This window comes from Clinocottus analis, unplaced genomic scaffold, assembly GCF_023055335.1.
Source record: "Clinocottus analis isolate CAN_PGR_092001 unplaced genomic scaffold, fCliAna1.0.p SCAF_12, whole genome shotgun sequence".
Taxonomy (NCBI): Eukaryota; Metazoa; Chordata; class Actinopteri; order Perciformes; family Cottidae; genus Clinocottus; species Clinocottus analis.
This window is the reverse complement of record NW_027175843.1, coordinates 12,127,453-12,154,197: the sequence shown is the minus strand read 5'-3', so window position 1 is coordinate 12,154,197 and position 26,745 is coordinate 12,127,453. Positions and strand designations below refer to the sequence as shown.

At 43.2% G+C, this 26,745-nt stretch overlaps 1 protein-coding gene across 5 annotated transcripts in view; it reads left to right on the top strand.

Moving 5' to 3' along the window:
* The window catches only part of pkp4 (plakophilin 4), a 70,962-nt gene extending 46,529 nt beyond the window's left edge, over positions 1-24,433 (top strand). For all 5 annotated transcript variants that reach the window (XM_068572033.1, XM_068572031.1, XM_068572032.1 and 2 more), the window contains 15 exons: positions 3,359-3,523; positions 6,413-6,623; positions 7,531-7,663; positions 8,794-9,007; positions 15,688-15,871; positions 16,619-16,736; positions 17,416-17,607; positions 17,974-18,147; positions 18,350-18,500; positions 19,217-19,409; positions 19,889-19,973; positions 20,314-20,431; positions 20,538-20,678; positions 21,454-21,518; positions 23,350-24,433. In XM_068572033.1, coding sequence (XP_068428134.1) covers positions 3,359-3,523; positions 6,413-6,623; positions 7,531-7,663; positions 8,794-9,007; positions 15,688-15,871; positions 16,619-16,736; positions 17,416-17,607; positions 17,974-18,147; positions 18,350-18,500; positions 19,217-19,409; positions 19,889-19,973; positions 20,314-20,431; positions 20,538-20,678; positions 21,454-21,518; positions 23,350-23,595 — 2,390 coding nt within the window. In that variant the 3' untranslated portion in view covers positions 23,596-24,433. The remainder of the gene's footprint in view (positions 1-3,358; positions 3,524-6,412; positions 6,624-7,530; positions 7,664-8,793; positions 9,008-15,687; positions 15,872-16,618; positions 16,737-17,415; positions 17,608-17,973; positions 18,148-18,349; positions 18,501-19,216; positions 19,410-19,888; positions 19,974-20,313; positions 20,432-20,537; positions 20,679-21,453; positions 21,519-23,349) is intronic.
* The last annotated feature ends 2,312 nt before the right edge of the window (positions 24,434-26,745 follow it).

Here is a 26,745-nt window from a genome sequence, read left to right as displayed (position 1 = left end):
TCTTTTTCATTTTCATCCTTTCTTTACCTCCCCCTAGTATATTCTCTCTCGCTTTCGTTCTCTTTTGCTACCGCCTTTTCCTTAAGTCGTCCCACTACCTCCTCTCTTTTCATATCCTCAGCCCCCTTAAACCTTTGAACAACAGAACTGATTTCCTGCCAAGCTGCGGCTAGTGGCTATTGTGTGCTCTGCCACAGAGTGAAAGGCTTCCTGTGCCATTGAGGCTGCCACTACAGCACTGGGCTGCAGCAGCGGCAGCAGTTTTTACGCCCGACCCTTCACAACAACATGCCTGCCATTTCAGAGGATTGTGGTGATGAGCTTATGATATGAAATAAAATTAATTGATGAGCCTGACATTGTGAAGCTGCAGTATATTTTCAAGCAAAAATGTTTAATTTAACAAAACGCCACAAGGGGAGCACACTAAAAGCTAAGAGAACCCTGCAGTGCCTAAAACCCATTAAGTGGATCATTAAGTTTATTGAATGCTTTTTAGAAATGATTTCTTTTGAATAATGTAAAATAAATAAATACTGTAACACAAAATGAAGTAATGTTTTTTTCACCAAGCAATTCTTAAACAATTGAGAAACAACCCTGCGAGCATGTGAGGCGTGTGACGTTCTAACAACGTACCGCCGCAGCAGGGGCCTATTGATACGTTTGATTTGTTGACATAGGAACAGACAATTGGAATTCAACCCCAAAGCATTTTGATATTTAAAAAAACCCAGCATCTTTTACTGCACAGGTGTCTGAAAGCTGAACAAACAGCAAGTGATGAAATAACAAACAAATCTGAAAAAAACCCCTTCATTTGAAGTCAAACACAGTCTTGACAGTCAAATTAGTGTTTTGTCAAAGTGGCTCAGCGTCAAGTAGCTTGCACTTGACCTGCACAGAATACACACATTATAGAGCATTTAGACATGTTGTTTAATGGAACACCACCAAATCTGAGCTGGACAACCACTGTTCAGACTTCAGCTTGAATATTTTTAAAAGATTATCAATCAACTTAGCGAGTGCATAATGTGGAGTGCAACAGTCTTTTTTAATGAACGCTAACCACAATATTCTAGGTAATGAATTCTCCTATGCGTTAGTCATGCAGCGAGAGGTTAGCTGGGTCGTTTAATGCGGCTTAACTGCTTCCTGCTTCAGAGGTCGGCCTAAGTCTGACCTGCTCTCTGCATCTGAAATGTTCACTCGCCTTGTCGCCAAAGACCCTCTTCTCCCAAAGGAGGCAAATGTTCTCATTTATGAATTTCCTCCGTCTCAAGCTGTGACAAGAATCCCTCATTTTGCTGGTTCTGCATGGCCGAGCTGGTGTTCAGCAGCAGTCTGGGACTGAGCTTGTGCAGTTGGAGAAGACCCAAGTGGCGTTTGGAGGCCCGTGAAATGTGCAATGAGCAGTTAGTTGCCAGCTGTATACTGGCCCACTGGGCTTCACAGTGTGGTGAGCTTCACTGATGTGAGCTTTAACACAAACATAGAAACATCGGCATGCGGATCAAAATGGAGAATAAAGAAAAGCAAACACGAGATCTCTTTATATCCACCATTTACTTTACTTTTCTTCAGCTTCAAATGAGAGCGTAGTGAATAACGCATTCATGAGATCTTCAAAACTTTACAGGGAACGGACATTATTGTACTTCTTGTGAGAATAACACATTTACACCAAGTGTAATATAATTGGGGGAATTATTAGCCAAATTATGCTGTAATTATGGCCAATTCCAAGAATTTAACCTTTTTATTTCTTGGATTTTGCAGCTTTACAGCTCACCTTTCATTTCCTACACAGCAATATTTTGGGTATTGTAGTCCCTTTCAGCCTCAAAAGACTGAAAAAAAGTCTCAAAAGACAGAACCATTTGATTTCATTTTGTACAATGTTTTTTATCATAACTGTAACATACTTTTTACCTATTGTTGTTTTAATTTTTTGTGAATTTGTGGATTTCTCTGTGGTGTAGGAGACCAGCAGGCTCTTTTTGACAGTCAGCAATGTGCTTCACCTGGAGGGTTGAGGCACACAGGAGGATTTTAATGCTCAAGAATCCACACGTCCTCTTGAAGAAAACACAGATATGTGCGGTGCCCAATTTGTGATTTGAAGGCATGTTGTGGTTGGTTTGGTAAGGGGTCTCAAGGATGTGTACCGTGTTTATGAGGATGGATTCAGAGACACAGATATTGTTGTTGCCTCTTCCTGTTATTGTTTCAAGACTGAATCAGAGTCAGACAGGATTTACTGCCTCATGTTGCCCCTGCAGACTTTTAATCCCTTTTTTTTTTGGATTAGATCCCTCACCTGTCAGGCCGGTGTGTATTTGTCTCACTTTCTTCAGGGTAGATATTGCTGATTCTAGAAGCTGTTTTCCCATACCAGACTTTTTCGAACATTTTCTCAATTTGTATACCAAGTTTATAACGAGATTTTGTTCATCTCTCCACAATATTCTTTGAAGGACAATTACAGACTATTGACTCGTTATTTCCTGTCCGGCTGGTGCAGAACATACGTGGATGATGACAAAGGACTGTGTTCTTTGTGTTGTGTTCAAGTGCAACACATGACATCAGCCAATGCAGCATTCTGTCTTTATCAGTGCTAGCTTGAAGATGGCGTTTTGTGTTGAGGCTTTCTAGCTTCATAGAGAATTGGACATGAGATTTAAACATGGTAATTTTCATGGTATTTTAAGTCTTTATTTGGGGTGAAAAAACACATTTCATAGGGATTCCATAATTTGTTTTATTCTCAACTTAATTTACATTGTTCAAGCAGGTGTGTCAACTTTATCTAATGTGGAACAACACACAGACATTTGATCTTGTCTGAAAGAATCATGTTTAATTTTTGATATCTTTTTATACAATGTATCTCTTTTTTTACTCATACATATACATTCTTCCTGTTTTTGTTTCCATAAATATTCATCCTGTGAAGAACATAATGTATAATCCTGACACTTGCTTGAGAGAGGACGCAGTGAGCATCACGTCTTCTTTCATTTTGGTCAGTGTCGACCGTCGTGTTATTGTTGTATGCTAATGCAGAGCAGACTTTGCATCGCGGTGAACCGCATTACCAAGCAACAATGACATTAGCGTTGACAACAATTAAAGGAGACATGAGCGCTACTGTGATTGATTGCCTAAATCAAGCAAGTATCTAAAATTGATTCTCATACCACAACGGGGAGGGGAGGGGGGACTTTGACAGGACACATGGGAGTTGAATGACAGAAGGGCTCAAACCCTAGACACTTAACTGTCTGTGTATCACCAGATCATTCTGCATGTATAAACCACTCATCAGCTCACCGCTCTCCTTCATCCCCAGGAATGCGGAGCTCATACGCCAGTCAACACAGCCAGCTTGGCCCAGACTTGAGGTCAAACGTGTCCCCGGACCGCCACATTGCTCCAATCTACGAGGACCGGACGTTCCAGGGCCCGTTGTACCGCAGCCCCACCCAGCAGGGCACCCTCTACAGGAGCGCCTCAGGTTGGTCCCACATTGTGTAGTATGTAAAAAAAACAAAACACAGGAGGCAAGGAGTCAGGATGAAGACAAACCACCCACAAGGGACGTGACACCATCATAAGACGATACCCCGAAAGATGCACTCGTTGTCTATTTACTTTAATTGCCTGCTGTCTATTGGCTGTCACCTTGTAAAGATGTACCACTGCAGATAAGACAATACCCCTGCTATTGTTCTGTAAATTTTATCTGCTTTGTTTTTTTTCTCACTAATTGAAAGCTGCCGGCGATAATGTTACCGGAAAGAAATGTTAACTCACAAGTGTAGGACTGAAGTTGAAACAATACTAAAAAGTCAGTATACTGAATATTAGGAGTTTTTTAATGTCTTGGTAACTCTAAAGGTACATTTTTGTCAGGCGATATTCATGTGATTTTGCCTTCTGGATTGTAAGCAGAACAAAACGTCAAGACAGGAGACTATACAACAACCCTTGAAGTCACGAGTGTATTTAGCTTCCGCACTGTTATGTACTCTGAAATTAGTAGCTGTGCTTATATAGACCTGCAGACGACTGTGCTGTTGAGTAATAATTTGGCATCTCCATCGGCAATTTGTCTGCCTAATTTTGATTTAGTTTGTTTGAGTTTGACATCAATATGGAGTAACCCGTCCGTCATGAGCTACCAGCAGGTACTGTGTTTCTATTACCGTGGCACCTCGCCAGATAAAATGATGAACTAATGTTGAAGGGGATCAAAGGGAACTTATCATATAATATCATGCGGTTTCCTAAATACAGTGATGTTTAAGCTGCAGCAGTCATGATATTGCAACAGTGTTGTCAATAGGATATTAGTTCGCAGTGCAAAAACAGTTGGAAATCCTTGTTAGTGTGTGTGCGTGTTTGCGTGCGTGCGTAATGAGACTATCAAACTATTTCCAAGCTTACGAGAAACTTACTTACAGTTTTCTTACTTTTTTGTGTTCTTATTCAAGCACAATTCTTCTCCAATAACATTTCCATTTCAAGCGGACCCATCTTTGCATTCCGAGCACTTTCTTGCTCTTATCAAGTACAGACGTTCCCTTTTTCTTGAAATCTCCCCGTCTTTTCCTCTTAATCCACAGTCCCATGACGCTGCAGTCTTGCCTTCCTTTGGGAACACGATTTCTCTGTCCATCTGCCCTTTAGCTCTACCACTACCCATGTCATGTCTTTCTTCTTTGCTTTCTATTTTTCTTTCACTTTGTCACCCTCTCCGTCTCGGCCTCCCTTTCTGTTCCTCCCTCTACTGTCAGCAGAAAGGGTTAGACATGAGTTAATAGGCAGGTACTGATATGTCATCCTGCCACAAAGGAGTCCATTACCCGTGTGTCATGCGGAGAATGAAAAGAAGGATGGAGAGGCTGGGGGACAGCTTGGTTACCCACAGCCTGCTTTCTTCTGGCTCTCCTGATGTTGGCATTCTCGTCTCATCATCCCTTCTGCCTCAGAGACACATGCTTAGTTTGCACTGACACACACACACTCCATTCAGCTCCCTCCTTGGCACACAGGAGATCTGCTTAGACCGATAAGTTGACTAATAAATGCTATTGATGCTGCGAAGAGGCCCCCAGACGGGCCACTATAATGTGTTTATGCCGGCTCCATCGAGTAAAGGAGAGTGGGGCGGAGCTGGAGGGGGTGTTCAATATGGACTCTTTGTAAGCGCTACCTCATTAGAAAAATCCAATTTAATCCCAGGGTTTTCTTTGTTATGTTGGGAAATTACATTTCAATGGGCCATATACCCCCGGTCCCTCCACCCTCGCCCCCCCTCTTTCCACCGGCTTCCCATGCATTTTCTTTGATCTTTTTCTGGAAGATTGCACTTCTATATTTTTTTGTAACAGAGAAATATTGATCCTGGGCTGAAAAGATGGGACATGAAACCCAAATAGTTTGACTAAAATTGCACTGCGACACTATTTTGTTTATAATATGTCCTCCTAGTGTCTTTGGCTCTATTTTGGGAGATAACCATATTGCAGGGAAGTGCTGCTGCCCAACATAGAAGTGCACTGATGTGAGAAATTGTGTTTTTGGAGAGAACCCACCAGTAGAAAACGTCTTGCTTTCTGGTGGGAGGGAGCAGAAACATGCACATGCCCAGTCCTGCTGGCACTCTGATAGTGATCTAACCAGTCACGCTGCCACACATCACGTGGCACTGGCGAGAAGGAGGACTAAGCACAACCAGCTTGTTTACGCAGCTCTGTGTTTCTGACCCATTGTGTTAAAAAAAGTAGGTCATAACATGACGAGGAGCGAATTAAATGAGGAAGACGACTGAAGAGAGTTGTCGTCGGGGCTGGATATTGGACCTTGTCTGGAAGGATGACTTTGTTTGTGATGCTTCTGCTTTACTAGTGTTTCTCTGGCGGTCTTGGAGTTGGTCATGGTTTACCGTTGCCTCTCTGCTGCATTTGGCCTCAGAACACAGTGGCACAAAGGAGCGAGAAGACATTGAGGAAAGGATTTTTGGATCTGTGAGCAAGTTGAGTCTTCCCGCCCCCCTTTGAAAACCAGCAGGATCCCTTAGTTTGAACACCAGCTTGTAAGAGCAAAACAACATGCAAACAGCCCCTTGAAGAAGACGTCTTCTACTTTGTGGCGCCATGGGAGCTGTGTTTTATTCTCATCATTAATTGGTTCCAGATTTCCAAAGTTGCTGAGTCTGATGGAACGAGCGCATGTTTGTATTCTCAGTCTGGTTTGAAGTGGTAAGCTACCGGTGAGCAGCGCTCAGTGTAGCTGAAAAGGTTTGAATGCCGCTAATCGCCACTAAAATTACTTTGCCAGCTCGCATCTGTGTTTTTCCTCTTTTTAAGTTTTTTTTTTTGTTTTTTTTCTGGCCCCTCAGGTGTGGGGAGTCTCCAGCGGACCCCCAGCCAGCGCAGTGCTATGATCTACCAAAGAAACAACTATGCTCTTAACACAGCAGCCACCTATGCTGATCCGTATCGCTCAGCGCAGTACCGGCCCACTGATCCCAACTACACTCGCCAGGCTGTTAGCATGGACGACGGTGCTAACCGCTCACCCTCTATAGACAGCATTCAGAAGGATCCCAGGTAAGTCCTGCTCATATTCGAGTTTAATTCTGCTGTGTTTTCTTAACTATAAGACGTAGCCAGTGGTGAGTAACCAGCACAGTGTAGCAGGAAACAGTCAACCGGAGGGACTACGAACGCTTACAAGGCATCGCTGTTCTGCTGGGTCAACACCGGTGTCCTCTTTCTATTCAAACAGGGAGCTCCATGGGTAGTCACATGCAACTCTAGCTTTTAAGCTGGCTCTCCGGTGCTTGGCCTCTCAACAATAAACTCTCACATACTCTAAAGTGCTGCGTCTGCTCTTGTCCGTCAGACGTGTAAGCGTAGAGAGTGGGTTGACCTCTGCACATCGGGAACGTTGTTTACACCCGTGTATGTTGCTGTAGTGTAACTACTTGTATAGAGTGCACCAGAGGGAGGAGGCGGGGGACCATGACCCCGGTCTGGAAGTACAATTTCCTCTTTCCTACAATATCTAACAGGGTCTCTTTCCAGGGTGTTTTTCAGCTTTGTGCTGTGATTTAAAACTAAAACGGTGTGACCAGCTTGTTGCATGTAAAGCATGCCTGTCACAACTCAAACACCAGTGATATCATTTTGTTCTTAGATACATGTGTACTCTGTGTCAAAGACAGATATACATTTTAATAAGTACTCTGATTTTGTTAACTTAAAAAATTGTCCCCATATTTCAAGATCTCTTGAGGCGACACATTCCTCACTTCTTTCTTTACTGTACCACATTCAGAAAAAGTGATTGTGACCAAATGGATAGAAACGGATGCTAACGTGATTTCCTTTTCTTATTAGCAAGCCCTGAGTTGTTGAATTCATTATTTTGGTCAATGTGCATGTGTTTTTAAGGAAAAACTTTTCTTTTTTTCTTCTTCACACTGATTCCTTTGCTCCCCATCTGTAACTTTAGGGAGTTTGCTTGGCGCGATCCAGAGCTGACTGAGGTGATTCACATGCTGCAGCACCACTTCCCCTCCGTGCAGGCCAACGCCGCCGCCTACCTGCAGCACCTGTGCTTTGGGGATAATCGGGTTAAGTCTGAGGTAGGTTTGGTACCCCAAATGCCATACTGTGTCTCATTATAAGGACTTTTTCTTCATCTGGACTCAACCGATTTCCGTACAATCCAAAGTGTTCGTTGTAAGCGTCCACCAAAGTCCCCATGCTCTGCCTTAAGCATGAGCCTCCAGACCTACTGCAGTCATGGATATTTTTCTTGTAAAAATGAAAGATTATTGAGTGACATTATCGCTCACCTTCAGTTTTAATGTGGTAGCTATTTAATACTTTGGCTAATGTTGTTCTTGCTGGTTGCATCATGGGGCCTATTCTTAATGCTATTGTCCCACTCCAAGACCCCAGCTATTATTAAAGTGAAACAATGTCATCATATTTAATTGAACTGATGCCCAGAGCTACAACAGATAAAACAACAAAGTTTGTCAGTTCATAACTGTTGGCGGAATTAAGATAATTTTGTAAAGACACTCATGGCCACGAGCAGATTGAGCATACTGGCTTTGATGACCTCAAATGAAACGTCTTAACTTGTCACCTCTCTAGGATGGATTGCATAGACATGTATGTTCCCCTCAGGATGAATTGTGATCCATTAAATGTTACAACGACCCAGCAGACCCTTCGTAGAGGCGAAATCTACGGCAGAATCGTCACACTGCTCGCTTATGCCTCAAACCAATGATGAAACAACCATACTGCAGCGGTTAACCTGAAGTACACGTGAATGTTTTTCACTTAAAACATTAAAGGTCAAGTTTGTGCTTTCTCAACACAATGTTGAAAGAGGGAAAATACATCAGAGATGAAGAATGTTTTTTTTGTTTTTTTATCCCAGCATGCCAAATGTCACACATCACAAAATGACTTATTCTATACAATGAAAAGCAGAAAAGAGAGAGCAATCCTTTCCGAGCATTCTTCTCAAGATGAAAACGTTAATTTAGTCTTTTAAATTACTATCTCCTCGAAAGGCTTTTTTATTTTTTTGGACATAGATTAGCAATTTGAATAGTTTGTATCTCAGTATGATTTAATTCGCTTTGTGTAGAATGAATGCATACAGGATTTTGCTCTCCCTAGTATACAAGATGAAAATAACAGCTCTTTGTGGTCAGAATCTTTCCCCACCTAATCTCACTCGCGTCGTCCATAGGTGTGTCGACTGGGAGGAATTAAACATCTGGTGGACCTGCTAGACCACAAGGTCCTTGAGGTCCAGAAGAACTCTTGTGGAGCTCTGAGGAACCTCGTGTATGGGAAAGCTATGGATGAGAACAAGGTCGCTGTGAGGAACGCAGGAGGGATCCCAGCTCTCCTCCGCCTGCTGAGAAAGACTGTCGACGCAGAAGTGAGGGAGCTTGTCACAGGTAAGTCGGCCCGTGTGGAGGATAAAGCTGAGTTTCAAAACACTAAGGGGGCTCCACTCTTACATGCTTCCACATGGATGGATGGAAGGATGGAAGGATGGATGGATAGAAAACTGTCCCAGTGGGGAATCTCATTTGTCACCAAAAACAACAACAGACTCATACAGACAACAACATACAAAGTTCACAGTGCACAACAGACAAAACACACGTTACAAGAACAAACACCAGAAAATGCCGTATGACACAAGACAACAAGACACATAACCGACATCGAAAGATGCAAAATTTAAATCTAAAAACCACAACTAAAGGTGAACTGCTGCCGAGACAAAAGACCTTCTCAGTCGTTGGGTCGAACACTTTGGCATCCTGAATCGCTCACTGAATGAACTTCACAGGCCTTTAAAGACACAGTGTAGTGGATGGCTTTCAGAGAAAACAATCATTTTTAACTTGGCCCTTGATCTCTTTTCCAGAGTGACCTCTAGTGAGTCCGGGGGAAGGCCAATCACTGAGCCAGCCTTTCTGATCATTTTATTGATCCTGTTTTTATCATCCACAGTCAAGCCGCCCCCTCCACCCCCGACCCCCTCAGCAGAGCACAGCATAAAAGAGGACACTAGCTAAGATCCCCTGATAAAACACATAAAGAAGCGTTCTGCTTATGTCAAAGCATCTAAGCTTCCTCAAGAAGAAAAGTCTTGACTGAGCCTTTTTAAATACAGCATCAGTGTTCTTTTTTTCAGTTTAATTTACTGTCCCAGGATATTTATATGACTGCACAATTTCTATCTGCTGACCTGCAATTATCACTGGGGAGACCGCCTCTTTCTTCCTTCTGAAATCGATTACCAACTCTTTGGTCTTTCCTATATTTAGTTTTAAGAAATTGTCATCACACCAGCTGACCAAAGATTCAACCTCCCGTTTATAGGCCAGGTCATTGCCTCGGGTAAGGAGACCGACCAGGGCAGTGTCATCTGAGAACTTTTGAATGTTACAGGACACACAGCTCTGCCTGTAGTCAGCTGTATAAAGTGAGAATAAAAAGGGGACTTAAACTGTTCCCTGTGGTGCTCCAGTTTGAGTTAGAATAGTGTCAGAACATTTTTTATTAAGCCTGACAAACTGTGGTCGAGATAAAAGGTCATCTAAAACCCAAGCAATAGTTGTATTGTGTAGTTTAAAAGTCATACATTTTTTTCGCTAAAATGTGTGGTTGAAAAGTATTAAAAGCACTAGAAAAGTCAAAGAAATACGATAATCTTATGATTAGGTTCATTATCGAAGATGATGTCATCGACAACATTTTTGAAAATAGTATTAAAAAAGACAGTGTCCATTTAATTTTCCCCATCTTCTAAGTTGTCTCTTTATGTTGCTTATTTTTCCAAAAGCGGTCCCAAACCCAAATTTAAAACCGAGAAAAGGGTCAAATAGTCACATTTCAGAGGCTTGAACCAGAGAATGTCTTCATGTTTTTGCTTGGTGAATAAATGAAAGCCGTAATCAATAATAGGGGCGAGCTTGTGTTGAGGAACTTAAAGATGATTATGACCTGAATCTGCAACTCCCCTCGGCTTTCCGGAGCTCTGTGCGTGGCACGTTTCAGCTGTTTAACTCTCCAGCTTTAAACGCTGTTGTTTTAGGTCACTCCTGTGGAGAACCAGCTCTTCTGGAGGTTTAGCTCCGGGTTACAGGACAAGAACATTGTGCAGAAGATACTGAATTATTTACCTGACAAACCCGCGGGTGTTTTAGCACCGTGCTGGTTTGGTTGATCACGATTCGATGTTGCTCATGGTTACCTGGTGCTGCATGTCACGGTTAACCATCCAATGTTGCTCCTGGAGATTAGGAATGAATTAAGAAACTACTTAACAGTTAAGCAGACTACTTACTGTGGTTTATCCTAAGATTGTGATTGCTGTCACTACTGCTTGTAATATATGCAAAGAAATGAAGCCACATTTTCACAGTCTGCAGAGAAATGTAACGTCTCCGTCCGCTTGTCGGTCTTCTCCTCTCTGCATTGCATTGTGTGCAGCTAAGCGCTGCAAACAGGGGTAAAAACCTGTGTTGTTTGGGATAAGGGTGAAGAACTACGGAAATAAACAAGCCAAGACGTTTGGCTCCCAGGTGGCTGAGTCAGCTGCTGGAGCTCGGCTCCAGCCCCCGCACTAATATGGTCTCCGGTGTCGGTCCGGCAGGCCCCCGATGGAAAACAATACAGTCGAAGTACGGACACGACACATGTCGCATTTCTATCTTGCCTGGGAGAGGATTGTCTTCAGTAACGCATAGCAAAGGATTAGCATTTTAAAAGAGCAAAATGTGTCTTCTGATTTGTCGCTTATGTCATTAAGTACACAGGAAAGTCGGTGGTTGATATCCAGTAAAACTTATTTCGCTCCCTTCATCCACTTTTCAAAAGGTTGCCTCAGCGGAGTAAGCTGCTTTAATGGGAGGTCTGTTTAAGCTTTTCCCCGACTAGCCTGAGAGCCTGCTGCAGCTAATAGTAGTGCAGGCCGCGGGATGGGGAGCAATTAGAAAAGGTCAGAAGTGCTGCATCACCTCTGGTTAATTACGGCTGATGAGAACAATCCACATAAAGAGCTTTCAGCTGGATGACAAGGGCATCCCACAGCAAAGCGGAGCAGCCAGAAAGCAATCACTCACCAGCAGCTCATCTCTACTTACTGTGTAATGCACTGTTTTGGCAATATTCTTGTATGAATCAATTATAACACCTTTTAGAAAGCCAGAGCTTAGCTTGGGAAGCGTCGGAGCTCCCCTTTGTGTCAGTGGCTTCTCCGCGACTCCACTGGGAGGTCCAGGTGTCTCCTGTGCTTCGTTAGAAGTAGCTGAGAGAACAAGCCAACCCCCCCCCCCCCCCGGCGCCGGGTCAAAGGTCATGTTGTGGGGACGCACAAAGCGACCCTTACCTGCCTCGTCTCCCAGCAGCTGCTGCGGTTATTGCTCTGTCCTGTAACAGCCCCTCAGATCAAAAGGCCAAACCAAACTGCTCTGTCATTAGTTCCAATACAGGGGACGCCTGAAACCAGCATGCACACACAAAAAGCTGTTACCATTTGTTTTATACACCATTATTTTTGGCTTTACTTTGGAAAAAATCATTAAATTCTTAAACATGTTATCGTTAGATTGGCTTTTCTGCGTGCGTGTGTATTTTTCATGGTACGACTGAGTGTAAACTGTTTAAGAAGATTCTTGTTGTTCTTTGAGAAAATATTGAGTCTGATATGCAATCTAAAACTCATTACCTGTTGCCAGAATAGACACATTTCTGGAAATACTATGGTTTGGCAATGAGGCTTAAGCAACTCCTCATCTCCTCTTCCATATAAAATAGTACTTCAGTGGGTGCATATTCACTGTCGTCCTCCTGTACTATTATCACCTGTAACTTCACTGCAGTCACACTGCTGCTTGCATTGTCTTTGTTTCTGTAATTTACATTTGTGACCATTCCACATTGATTTACATTTTAATTAGTTGCACCTTCATAAAGTCTGAATACCGGCTCTGTAAGATTCAAACTTGTTGTAACCCACATGTACAAAATAGTGAAAAATAGAAACAAACACAGAATGAAAATCACATGTTGAATTATATTTATTTGCAACCGTCCTGCTCTTCATGAGAACAGATCATATTTGATCTAATCAACACCACGTCAAAAACATTTTTTTGTTGAGAATGTGGCGAATTTGAAATCTGGAGCACTTTAACTGTTTTGATATGTTTTCAGTTTATCAAACTAAGCACTGCTTTGAAAAGTTAAACTTCTTCCATTTTCCTCAAAGGTGAACAGTTGCCCAGCGTTGGCATCAATTACTGCGTATGTTTGGTTTGAGAACAAAGAACGAGGAGGTGAAGACCTTTTGATCAAATGAAAAATGAGAAAAGCAAATTTGATCCAAAAATAAATCCAGTTATAGCCGTGAGCAGCATTGCGCTGACTTCTGCTGCATGAGGGCGGAAATGAGAAACGCCCACCAACCTCAAAAGTACACAGCCAGCCGCTTGTCTGAGGTTTATTCAATGCAGCATCGACAAGTTTCCAGCCCAGCTCCCAAAAAATGTAAAGGTTAATATATTTGTCTGCTTTTTTGAATGATCAGCAGCTTTTCACCGAATGAACTAAATGCTGACTGAGTTACTGTACCTGAGGAGAAAGTCGATGGCATGCTGCCCCGGGGTTTGAGAGACAAAGATCAAAGGAGCGGTCCGCCAGTTTGAGAATCAAACAACAAAAGATCAATCTGATGCGTGTGTGTGTCCAGTCGAGGTAGTTGCAGGTCGTGTTTAGCCTTGCAATACTGTTCCTCTACAGTGGGGAAAAAGCAGTGACATGTTTTACACCGAGTGTAAATAAGTGCTCTCTTTTTATGCTTGTGATATGAATGAGAGTATGTCTAATAAAACGGTGCATCTGCCACTGCTAAGGTAGAGGTGAAAAACAAGGAGCAATTGCAATAAAGGGGTGTCACTGTACACTGTTTTTAACCTGCAGCTCTGGTGATTGGTTACAGTAACAGATAACGCCAACCGTGCCGCAAATTCAACAGGCAGCCATCAGCAGCAAGACACTCAATGGCGTCCCAATGGTCCTTCTTAAGGCCGCCTGACCACTGGCGCCAAGTGTCAGAGCCATTAAACCGCTAGTATAGCTGGGTATTGGATGGTCAAACCAGAAGAGACTGTCTGAAAATGTCTGCCCAGTTTTCAGTTTAGTTAGCTCTTGGATCAATGCCCCAACAGCTGTAAGAAAAATTCAAACTATCTTATTACGTTAAATTTTTTCCTCCATCCCCGTATTGAGCCTCTCCCTTTTCTTGGTCTCTGGAGTTTATCTCTGGATAGACTATTGGCCCTCGTGTCACAACAGTGTTTACATTGGCCCGCTGTTTCAAAGCTGGGGTCAAGGCACCTGAGAGCAGAGAACACAGTTTGACACACACACACACACACATATTTGCTCCATCTGACTGTCAGACGTGACTTATTGCCGCTAGTGTTGCACCACTGACAGCGGTGTCAGTCACACCCCAGTGAATTTGCCCGTTGATTTCTCCAGCTTGCCACCGCCTCCACAGGACCAGTCTGAGAGCCTGCGGAGAATGTTTCATTTCTAGAAATTGACATTAGATTGGCCGTGGAGGAACTAGAGTGAGGTTGTGGAGCTGAAAGGACCGGCAAAGTTGGTCAGCAGGCGTGGGAATTTATGCGCTATCACTGCATAGATGGTCCTATTCCGGGGCATTCCTTGTGTATGAGCGTGTCCCTTGAGAAAGGCAAACACAGAACTAAATGTGTTTGCGCAAGGAGTGGAGCTCTATCGCCAAAGTGGGATTTGATTGAAACGTATCCCACTGCCTGAGTAGACCAGAGATGGTAGCCCTATCTGATGCTCGGGTTTCGGCAAGCAACATCTCACACGCACACACACACACACACACACACACACACACACACACACACACACACACACACACACACACACACACACACACACTCTCACACTCTGCTGGCAAGCTCTGATGAGAAGCACATGCTGCATGTTTTCTTTTCAAGAGCCAAGTATCACTTAATTCTCTCCTCTCTATTGATGTTTTGTCAAAATAAAAATGAAATGATGAAAGATCACTCACAGATTTGAATGTTTCTTTAAAGCACATTGATGTAGTAGTAGTAAGTGAAATGACTGATTAAATGATTGGCAGAAATGCTGCTTGGCAGACGCATATATGTCCATACAGCTTCTTGCCAGCAGTGCGTCTGAATTGGGCTCCTGGGCTTTATTATAGACTATTATTGTCTCCGTTGGTTAAATTAGAGCGAGAGGGGGGAGAGCATGCTCAGAGGAAATAAAATGTGAGGATAAGGGTGAAGAAGTCAGGAAGGCTAATCATCCTTTCTGTACCTCTAACATTGAGGTGTACTTGTACACAAGGTTCAGATGCACACATATAGAGGTCTGCAGATCATGCACTTTGTTCTGCACTTACAAGCCAAGGTCAAGTTAGAGTGCAAAAACTGTAACAAAATTGGACACAAGTCGTGAAGTGACCACCAACACACTCTGTAGTTTTGTTGCAGCAGCATTTTGGAGTATTAACCGTGTGCTTAGCCTCAGTCTCCTCCAAGGTTGCTGCTGCCCTGCGCAAGTCAGCCCGGGCCTTAGTATAAGCCTAGCAGCGAGAGGCGTCTAATTAGAAGAACATGCTACATGCTGGCTAATCCTTGACAGATGCAGCATCCAGGATTCTAAATCCTTTCCAGTATTTATATTTCATTTGAATTAATGGAGTCTTTGTCATATGGATTTCCACCTTGTGCGCCTTTTTCCTTTTTTTTTTTTTCCTTACCGTTTCGTTTCATGAAGCTAATCTTCGGCCCGAGGCTATTCTGCCCTGATCAAAATGGATGTGGATGTCTGATGCCTTGATGCTCGAGCTGTTCTTACGAAGAGTGTTTTTCACTTCAGTCTCTGTTTGTTCATGGACACATCCACATGCACACACTGAGCTATTAAAGCCCGAGTTCTGGCTGTCTCTGTTGGGTTACCCTCACTGCACATGGCAGCTGACATAACGGGAGGTTTGCGTGCTTGCTTCTCAATGCCTGTGTTTTGCATGCGGGTGTCTCCTCAGGGGTTCTGTGGAACCTGTCGTCATGTGACGCCATCAAGATGACAATCATTCGGGACGCCTTAATGACTCTCACCAACACTGTGATCATCCCTCACTCTGGATGGAGCAGCTCCACCTTCGACGACGACCACAAGCTGAAGTTCCACTCCTCCCTGGTGCTGAGGAACACCACAGGCTGTCTGAGGTGAACCACCTGATGAGCACACTTGACTCTAGCACCCCTATGTGGACAGCTGGTGCTATTACATCTACTGGGGAATGAGCTCCTAATGGGGCTCTTCTTGAAAGGTTCTGTTTGTGTTGTCTTTGAAGAAAATATGTTCCTGAAGTGACCCCATAAACACCACAAAAAAAAAATCAAATCAATTTTGGACACAAATGAAGAATAACATTTACATAATAGTGTCAAAACGGTGTGCATTTTGTCAAGAATAATCATTTTAATGAACAACATCAAAAGAAGAAAATACCTTGTAACTCTTGTAATTGTGCATGTTTTAGTCAAATAGCTGTGACCTGTCATGTCTCTGTTTCAAAGTCATCATCATATCATAGACTATTTCAGTCAATTATGTAATATTACCAGCTTCTCTCCTGGGGCGTCTTCCTTTGAAGACAGTGTGCAGCATGTAGAGTTTAGCCGTTAATTGCTAAAAGCGTGCGTGCGTGCGTGCGTGTGTTTGTGCGTGTGTGTGTGTGTGCGTGTGGGCACACTTAGTTAGTTCCTTATTTACTCAGCAAAGTGCTATAATGACTTCAGTCAGACCACACAGATGCTTCATACATTATGGATGGTGTACATATTGAAGTGCGGGACACACAATCACACACAGCTGTCATTTTGTGTATTTGCATATGTTCATTTGTTTGTTGAGTGAAGCCCCAAATCAAAGGCCTAATTTATTTGCTTGTGCGATGTGCTTTTCAAAAGGAACCTGAGTTCCGCTGGTGAGGAGGCCAGAAAACAAATGCGTGTTTGTGAAGGCCTGGTTGACTCGCTACTCTACGTCATCAAAGCATGTGTAAACACCTCTGACTTCGACAGCAAGGTACACACACACACACACACACACACACACACACACACACAGTAGGAAAACATGCTGCCACATGATAAGAGGCTCTGGGGGAAAATCCCTCTTAACCCTGTTTGAATAATTGTATTGCCTGTGTCGGAATGACCTCCACAGCATCCAGCAGGAGCTATTTCATGTACTGTATCGCCCAAAGCACAACTCATGCATGCATAACATTCAGAATCCAATAGTTTTGAGCTGCTATGTGTGTATGTGAACATTTTTGCTATGGCAGCTGTAAAAATGAGCTCAGATCTCTCAAACGTGCAGCTGTGGACTGTATAAAACATCTCAAGTCAAGTGGCTCATCTGTAAAGTAGAGATCACGTCCCCTGGGAACAGGGCCTCTTAATTTTGTCAAACATGTCTGCTCATTGGCATTCTGTGAGGCGAAGCCTGCATAGAACTCAAACCGTGTGAAATAAAATCCATTAGATCTGGTCAAGATAATCTTTCTAGCTGGAGACCCTTGGATTCCATAACGAAGTGATTTGTGACGCGGCAGATAGCAGGCCTGCATGCCACACAATGGCTGTGTATAGTGTAGCGCGCCGCACAGAGTATATTGTATTGTACCTTTTATCATGGTGATTTAGACCGTCTTTCCTTTAACGACTCACCCAAAGCCCTGTCTCCTCCTGGCCGCCATCAGATTGTGGAGAACTGTATTTGCACTCTGAGGAACCTGTCGTATCGCTTGGAGCTGGAGCTGCCGCCATCCCGACAGACAGAGGGGCAGGCGCTCGACGGGTTACTGAGCGGCGAGTCACCCAGTAAAGAGGTGGACTCCAGCTGCTGGGGCCGCAAGAAAAAGAAGAAGAAAAAGAGCTTGCCAGAAGACACGGTGAGCGTGGTGCTTAGAGTTAGATGCTCGCTGCAATATTCAAATCAGCAAAAAGTTTGAAACGGCCACATTTAGTCAACATGTATGTCAAAGTACATTTTTTGGGGGAGGAAATTGACAAAAAATTTGCTCGGACCACATAGAGAAAACCTCGCACTTGCGTCCCGTTTGTTCTTTATTGTGTAAAGTAACATCTTTACGAAAAGAAAACAATCTAACATTATCATGCAATTGTTTTTTATCATGCTACAATAAAAACTCATATACTTCTTAAATGGAGCACTACTACTGTCATTTAAGTGTCCATTTCTGTTTTCACCTCCCCCTTGTTTCCTTCCCGACTAATCGCTGTGATTGTTTGTTCAGTGGGACGGTGTCGGACCCATCCCCGGCTTCTCCAAGTCTCCCAAAGGGGCGGAGATGTTATGGCACCCTTCGGTGGTTAAACCGTACTTGACACTGCTGGCTGAGAGCTCAAATCCCGCAACTCTGGAGGGCGCCGCTGGCTCCCTTCAGAACCTGTCAGCTGGCCACTGGAAGGTACAGTAATATTTGTGTATCCACGTACACACAAACAAATACAGGAGAATATGTATTCTCGTATTTAGTCCAAAACAATCAAAATCAACTGTCACTCATAGCGTTACACTTGAAAACGTGCGTTAAAAATTCGCACCTGAAGACCATCTGTCTCCCTGTGAAGCGTCCAGAGCCCGGCTTTAATGCCTTTTGTGCGTTTCAGTTTGCAGCATACATCCGTGCAGCAGTGCGGAAGGAGAAGGGACTGCCCATCCTAGTGGAACTGCTGCGGATGGATAACGACAGGGTGGTGAGTTCGGTTGCCACTGCTCTGAGAAACATGGCGCTGGATGTCAGGAACAAGGAACTCATAGGTCAGTCACACGGTTTGATTTCAGAATTATATAATAATATCATACATGAATCTTCCTTTCTTTCTTTGTGGCTCACGTGGCACTGAAAAGCAATGTTGTAAACGGGTTAAGCATGGCTACACATGAATATAATATGTTGATTAGCATGACAAATACTTTTTATTTACTAATATTTAATTGCTGACTATTCAACACATTATATCCCAAACTAGTTTGTCTGTGCGCTCTGTGTGGAGTTATTGGAGAGAGAGAGAGAGAGAGAGAGAGAGAGAGAGAGAGAGAGAGAGAGAGAGAGAGAGAGAGAGAGAGAGAGAGAGAGAGAGAGAGAGAGAGAGAGAGAGAGAGAGAGAGAGAGAGAGAGAGAGAGAGAGAGAGAGAGAATCCTGCATGTATTCAGGTCCTTCAGCTAGGCTGCTCTGCTGGAGGAGAGATAGGGGAAAATCCTTTTTTTAACACCAGGATGCTCACGCTCTGACGTCCTTGTGATGAAGACGCAATGTCATTGAGGAAAACTGCCTACCTCATCATCGTCCGGAGCAGAATTAACATATCAATTATATAGCAAGCATGAAATGTCGTTTCGGTCACTGTGGCAGACATTCACTTTGACATTACGTGCCATGGACAGATAAGTGCTGGATCTGTATGTCCTGTCTCTGTGCACTGCGTCATAATGAGTTTGCTGCATGTCTCACTTTCCCCCTCCTCCCTCTCAGGGAAGTATGCGATGAGGGACCTGGTCAACCGTCTCCCCGGGGGGAACACCACGCTGCTGACAGACGAGACGGTGGCAGCCATCTGTTGCACCCTTCACGAGGTCACCAGCAAAAACATGGAGAACGCCAAGGCTTTGGCCGACACGGGCGGCATCGAGAAGCTGGTCAACATCACCAAGGGCAGAGGAGACAGGTGGGCTCCGGCAGCATGTATTTGTCCCACCGTGTTTGGTGAGGGTGTCGAGCACACGCCGATGTAAACCGGGCTCACTGACATATGCACTCGCTCAAATGCACTGCGAGAATACACAAAGAGCCATATGTGGCTGGTGGCGAGGCTGCACAGACTGTACTGGACAGGTGTTTTACACAAACACCTACACATTTAATAACCACACACACACACACAAACATTGAAATGCTCAGAGAAGGACAGAGCTGCGGGGAAGGTGGTGTTGTGTACATCGAGGTTTGATGTCCCTGTGGAATGATGTACTAGCAGTTATTTTTAAGCCACTTTATGTTCAGCGATGTTCCAAGTTAAAACCCACTGAGGATACTCGCCTGCTTTAATCATGCTGTCCTGTCATATCGACAGTATGGATTTAATTGATGTTAAAGTGATTGGAGGAAATACTCAAAAGTACATGTTCATGCGTTTGTGTTTTCCAGGTACTCTATGAAGGTGGTGAAAGCAGCTGCTCAGGTGCTGAACACACTGTGGCAGTACCGGGACCTGCGTACCATCTATAAGAAAGTAAGAACATTGGGGCTGATGGTAATGGCCCATGATGGTAGTGTTTAAACTTTAAACAGTCAGATACTTTTGGATGTTCACAATCAATGGATTACCTTCTGCAAAGAGAGGCAGTTTAACTGTAATATAACTAAACTGTTAAGCACTTGTTACACGCTGTAATTGTCGGTGTGTACATCGTGGACTCACTGTGGGCCACGCAGCAGAGAATTGTTTTTTAAATATTCCCTCTGTGACCAAAGACGAGGACATTTTAAAGATACCACACAAGAGTTTAAACAAAACCAGCACTGCTCGAGTGATTCAAACCACCACTTTTCCTCTCTCTCCTTCCCAACAGGACGGATGGAACCAAAACCATTTCCTCACTCCAGTTTCAACACTTGAACGGGACCGGTTCAAGTCCCAGCCCACTCTCCCCACCAGCACCATTCAGATGTCCCCAGTCAACCACCCTGGTAGGCTCTGGTTTCCTACAGACCCTGCCAGATGAAAATAAACTCTGCCAGTGAAACCGGAAAACCTCTGGAATGTATTGTTGAAATGTGTTTTTTCTGTTCCCAGCTGCCAGTGCCACGTCGTCTCCTGCCATGCTGGGCATGAAAGAGCATAGAGACACCGTCAGAGATTACCAGAGATCACAGTCAACTATGCAATTTTATAATTACCAAGGGGACAACACTATCCATAAAAACCAGTACACAGGTACTCAAACAACGCACACATCTGAAAGCTATTTTAAGTACAGGGTTGTTGTTTTTTTTAACTGTACTAAAACTGTATCCACTTTCTGTACCAGACTGTAATCGCAGACTACCCCTCTGGTCCTCGCTTGATCTATTTTATCCCTCATAACACTCCGAGCAGATTCCATGGCCAGTCTCGTCTCCCTGCCAAAACTGTCTCTTTTTTTCATCATCTCCATTAAAGCCCGCCAGCCATGAGACAGCCAGTCATTTTAATGCAGAGCACTTCAGAGCTGGTCTGCACAGCAGTGACGTGAACTGGTCAGCCAGTGGAGGGCTCTCCACAACGGGGGCCATTGTTAGCTGGCCCAAGTCGTAGCACCCAGACAGCGGCCTTGAGTGGGGGTACCCAGACACACTACAGGCAGACGAGAGCTCTTACCAGCCTACGCTGGTGGGCGGGAGCGAGGGGAGTGGAGGGAAAACAAAATGAGCCGCAGCCTCAACAGCCCGTGCATTACATAACAAAATAGAAGTTTCATTTCATTCCACCGGCCGGGTAAAGTGGCAACAAAAATACACATCCCATGGGCTATGCAAACGACAATGGCCAACTCTATTATTTGGTGTTATTGCTCTACGCAGCACAGCATAGCGCCTCTTGATCCTGCGTCATCTAGATACAGGCATTTGTCCTCTGGGGATGTGCAGACTTTTTCACTGATACAAAATGAAGTGTATTTGCTTTAAGTCCCACTGAATTGCTCTTTGTATTTATTTATTATTTTTTCCAGCGTCTGGAAAGCCTTCTCCATATTACTACTCATCTCCCACAAGAGAGGAGCCCAGAAGAACACAGGTGAATATTGTCATTTTGCATAAATGTTTGGCTTTATTTCACTGGCTCTGCTTGTGAAGTAAGCCGAGCCTTATTTCATGAAAATAAGCCCTACCTTATGGTATCTCATAAGGTAACCTCATTGTACCTTATGAGATTGTTTCCACAAGACAAATCAAATATATATTTACCTATCAAGTTTAGTTTATTTTTTGCAACATATTTTTTTCAGTCCAGCTTGGCGCGAGGGCTTATTTTCAATATTGTTTTTTTTCTCAGTTAACCAATCAAAGAAATAGTCAAAAAATAGAGGTGAGTTGTCACAATTTGTTTCATCTGAACACCAGTCTAAAGATATGCCGTTGCCAATTATTTACGAGGCAGAAAAGCAGATTGTAAATGACTCAAAACAGTTAAGAACAATTGTCTTTCTCGTTGAGGTACTTTTTTCAAAATGTTGATCAATATTTGCTTCCAGGAAGCGTTTGATAGGAACAGTACAAGGCCGTTGTTTGAAATCTCTCCACCGTGCTGTATAAATTTGGCGAGGACAGCCGGCTCTTCCACCCCTCTTGACTAATACAAAGAGACTGACGCATATTACACTGCGGATACATGGCGATGCTGGGAATGACCCAGCACATCAGCTATTGTCTGAGCGAGAGTGATTGTGACTGCTGGGATTGGGATGGTCTGGGTGCGTCTCAGGCACCTGTCACTGCGCGACACGTCCATGCGTGCCCATTCAGATAACAAGCACAGTGAGAAGGAGGCAGGAGGGAGGAGACAAAAGAGAGAGTTATCTGGTGTCTTTCATTCCATCACATTAGGCCAGTTAATGTTTGAGGACAGACATCACCTCATTTATTTCAGATAAATTCCTTCTATCTTCTGGATTCGTAGCCTTGTGTTTCTCAAGTTTCTTGAGTTCCTGGATTTTTCTGCTGGTGCATTAGTGTCTTGAGATCTGGGGGCTTTGAGGTGTTTGATTAGTTATTATTAGTTTATTGGCTTAAAGACAAAAGTGAATTTAGCTGAAACTGCAGAAATGTTTTCATCTGTTGTTTCATTTTATTACCGACAAGTGGAAGATTCTAACTAAATTATTTGTGTTCTTGATGGTGGTGGAAGAAGTACTTGCATCCTTAAATCATTGGAATAGCCATGTTAGGCATATTTTGTGTCCATTGGACAGAGTAATGCTCGCTCTTTCCAGTCGGTGTGCTAAGTTATCCTACCGGCTAAACTAACGCTTTACCAACACGATAAATGTAGGAGCAAAACTTACAATGTGGTGATTCAAATAAAAATACACCTCAAAACGGTCATTTGAATCCTTAAAATGTTGGTTCTGGTTGATTCAGCATCACCTGTGCTGGAGGTCGCCTCATTTAACCGTCTGTAAGAATCAGACTTGTTTCTAGTCAATAAACGCAATCAACTGAAATCTTGGTGATGAATGCGCTGTGTTAACCCCGGACTGCTCACAAGACAAGCCTCCTGATGTTTTTTCCCGTTTGAATGCTTTTAAAATGAGGCAGCATCAGTGGGAAATATTCAGTTTGCAAAGACAATATCGTCTCTGATGCGGCATGAGAAGCAGGAACAGTAAACAGTAAGACTGATACACTGGATTACATCCAAGGATCATTTCCCTTGAATATCTTGTGAGGGCGATTTTAAATCTTGACATTGAGAACTAAAGCAAAGCAAAAATAATTAGATTTTTGACTCGTGAAATTGATTTCACACGGATTATCACTTTAAGTACAGTGCTTGAGTAAATGTGTTTGCCACCGCTGGCTCTTCAACATGTTTCAGTGGAACGCATCTCTGCCTCTTGTCCTCGCAGCCTGTGTATTACGCCGAGGAGCCGGGCAGGAGGAACTACGATACGTACAGAATGTACCTACAGCATCCCCATGGCTACGACGACCCGTACATGGAGGAGGTCATCACCTACCCGCCCACAGCCGACTACAGCTCCAAGCCTCACGGACTGAAATCCACCACCAACTATGTGGACTTTTACGCTAGCACGCGGAGGCCTTCCTACAGGGCAGAGCAGTACCCCGGCTCTCCTGACTCCTGGGTATAGGCCTGAGGGGCGTCTCCTCCAAAGTGGAGGCAAGAGAGCCCAAGGAGCACACAAGAACCGACAAAACTTTTTCATGAACTTGGCTTCATAAGTGTTTGTTTTAAAGTAAGTGTGCGTGCGTGTGTGTGTGTGTGTGTTTGTGTGTGTGTGTGTGTGTGTGTGTGTGTGTGTGCGCGTTTGTGTGTAGAGGGGGGAGTTCACTGAGTGATGGCAGATGGTAAGATGGAATGTGTGCCAAAGAAGGAAATCAAGGAATGTTCTTTTTAAATTATTTTTCATTTGGTAGAAGAAGATGGAGTCATGCCGGGGGGCCTGTTGAGGGACGATACCCTGCACGACAGCGAGGAGACGTGCGTCCTGTCTAGATGTTATTTTTATTTTCTTGATGAAGCTCTTAGCTGTGATAGCATGGTGAAAGGTGTGAGTCATGTGAGCGAGGGTCCGCGGTAAGAGTCGAGATGGGGAATGTGTATGTGCTGAAGCCAAAATGGATCATGAACTCATATCTGTTTAAAAAAAACACACACACACACACACACACACACACACACACAACAACAACAATAATAGTACACTAATGATGTTAGATTGTACAGAGGGATAAAATTGTATCTGTACGTGATGTTGAAGCTGTGTAATGCCATGAAGTCTTGTACATTTCTTTCATTTTATTGTAAATACAGAAAAAAAACAACATGTTACCTGGTTTACACTCATCAGCACTGGTTTAAAAAAAAACGAAACTTGTGCCATGTTAAATTGCGATAGATATATAAATATATGAAGAAATATGTGGACAAAGATGGCATCATAACACAACCATGCTAAAATAATAAAAGGTCAGTTTTGTTTTTTAAACCTTGTCGTATAATTGCATCTTTCCACAAGTGCAAACATCTTTCACAGTGTTTCTATTTACAAACAGAAATGAATGTGAATATGGCAGAAAACCAAAAGAGAAATCAAACTTCTTTCTCTTTTGGACATTTTGTTCTCTTCAGTTTCCTGTCAGGGGAAAACAATGTCATTCCACTGTATTAACACAAACATGTGTGGAAGTTGGCCAGCTTTCAATCGGCAGCCCTGCGTTTCATAAAACTGCTTCTAATAGGTCCACGTGAACGTGTCATCGTCCAGGTCTTTAACTATTTGTGTTAACGCTTTCAATTCAAGACACACTCGTATACTTTATTTCACAATCATCAGTGCATGCGCACTCTTCATCTGCATGTTCAGATTGCAAACTTTCAAATTGGCACATAAATAAGTGCATTAAGGTATGCAGATCATGATTTGCTCTTGCCACTAACTACAAAGCCATGTACCATGTACCTATCAGGGCTTTGGAGAATTACTACTTCGGTATAAAGTAGTGATCAAAGTTGCAATCACTGAATGTGTTCCAGTTTTATGAAGAATAATAATCACCATATTGAAGTTTCAAGAATGTATGTAACTATAATAATTGACTATCGCCATGACCAGGTAGTATAGTAGGAGGAGCAACATAATGCAAGTTCAAGGAGATGATGGGAAAATAAAACCACTCATGAAAAGGAAGTAGAACACAGCTGCAGCTCCCCCCTCTGTAGGAACACTACACGTATATCCAAACAATGACAAAGGGGTCCAGAGGACCAGCGATGTGCAGATTATCAGACTTCACTGTAAATTCCCACAGGTGGTCTGGAATTGTCTGTGGATTCCCAGATTCACCAGCCAGCGAAATGGAAACAGCGGAGGAAAGTAAATCTGTAGCCCAAAGAGCCTGCGGCGACACTTATTAGCACATTTTACCATGAACACACACTCTGGTTACTCATTAGCACCTTACTGTGCAATACGTACAGGTTTTCTACGCTACCTGGTCCGAGGATTGCTGTGTGATGACCGGTTTCAACACTTAAGTACCAAACCAACATGATGACGGTTTTGAAACTAGCCCGAGGGATTTTTGACAAGACACAGCTTTAAGATCAGATAACATCCTTAAAGCCCGTATTGTGTCCGTTGAGAACAAGTCTGTTAGTCATTTGATAAACAGTCAGCAGGCTTATTTGCACACAAACATATCATACAGACTAAATCATGCGCAAATAAGACACACAATACAAAGGATATCTCCCAGACCAAAATCTGTTTGTTTGGACAGAGCAGTGACTCTGACTTTAAGACAAATAAACCTACTTACTGTAAGGAGAGGTCTTTCCGCTTGTGTGGTGTTCAGGTCTGTGAGGCCCGTTTTAATTTATTTTTTTATCAAAAGAAAAATAATACAATTCATTCTTTTTTTCAAACTCAGACTCATTGGCAATTTAAGAATTCTCTGATCCAGCAGCGAGCAAGTGAAGAAATGATCTGACCTCAGGGTTCTACGCTCTGATCTCAAAGTTCTATGAACATGACTCAGTGGACACAACATCACATGCAACAATCTTTTTACCTCACATAAGCTGGGACAGAAGCTCCTAAAGAGGAAGCTTACCGTGGTGGGAACAATACGGGAAAATCGTATCTGAGCTCCCACCCCAACTGACTACAAAAAACAGGCTTGTCAACTCTTCCAAGTTTGTGTATGCTATGTGCCAAAGAAAGGAATATGATACCTATGAGTACACTATACATGGAGGATGTGGTCAGGAGCTTCACTCATATCTTAATTATAATTTATATATTTTTTAAATATTACAGTAATTCATACATGTGATCCAACAAAGTTAAATGGCAATTATTAGCCATAAATACTGTTCATATGGCTTGTAATTGGGATAAAGCAAACATCGGTTGAATATTTAAACATTACACTGTTTGATTGTGTTGAATTAAAACCCCCAAAATGCAGCAGGTACACCAGACCCACGAAGACTTGAATAAGAAAAATATGAACACCACACAAGGGTTAAAGAAGATCAAACGTATAAGCAGCCTCACCCTGAGGCTGGATCGTATTCAGCCAGCGTGAATGGAAACACCAGTGAATATCCACAGTTGTAAACATGCACAGTGTTGGTATTTCCTGATATTAATGTACACTTCCAGTGGAAGGAAATAAATGTGCATTTTAAGAATGTACAACGATACTTTTTCATGCACTGTTTCTTTGTTTATACATACCTTAATGAACTACCTCATTCATTACAGGTTTCTGTC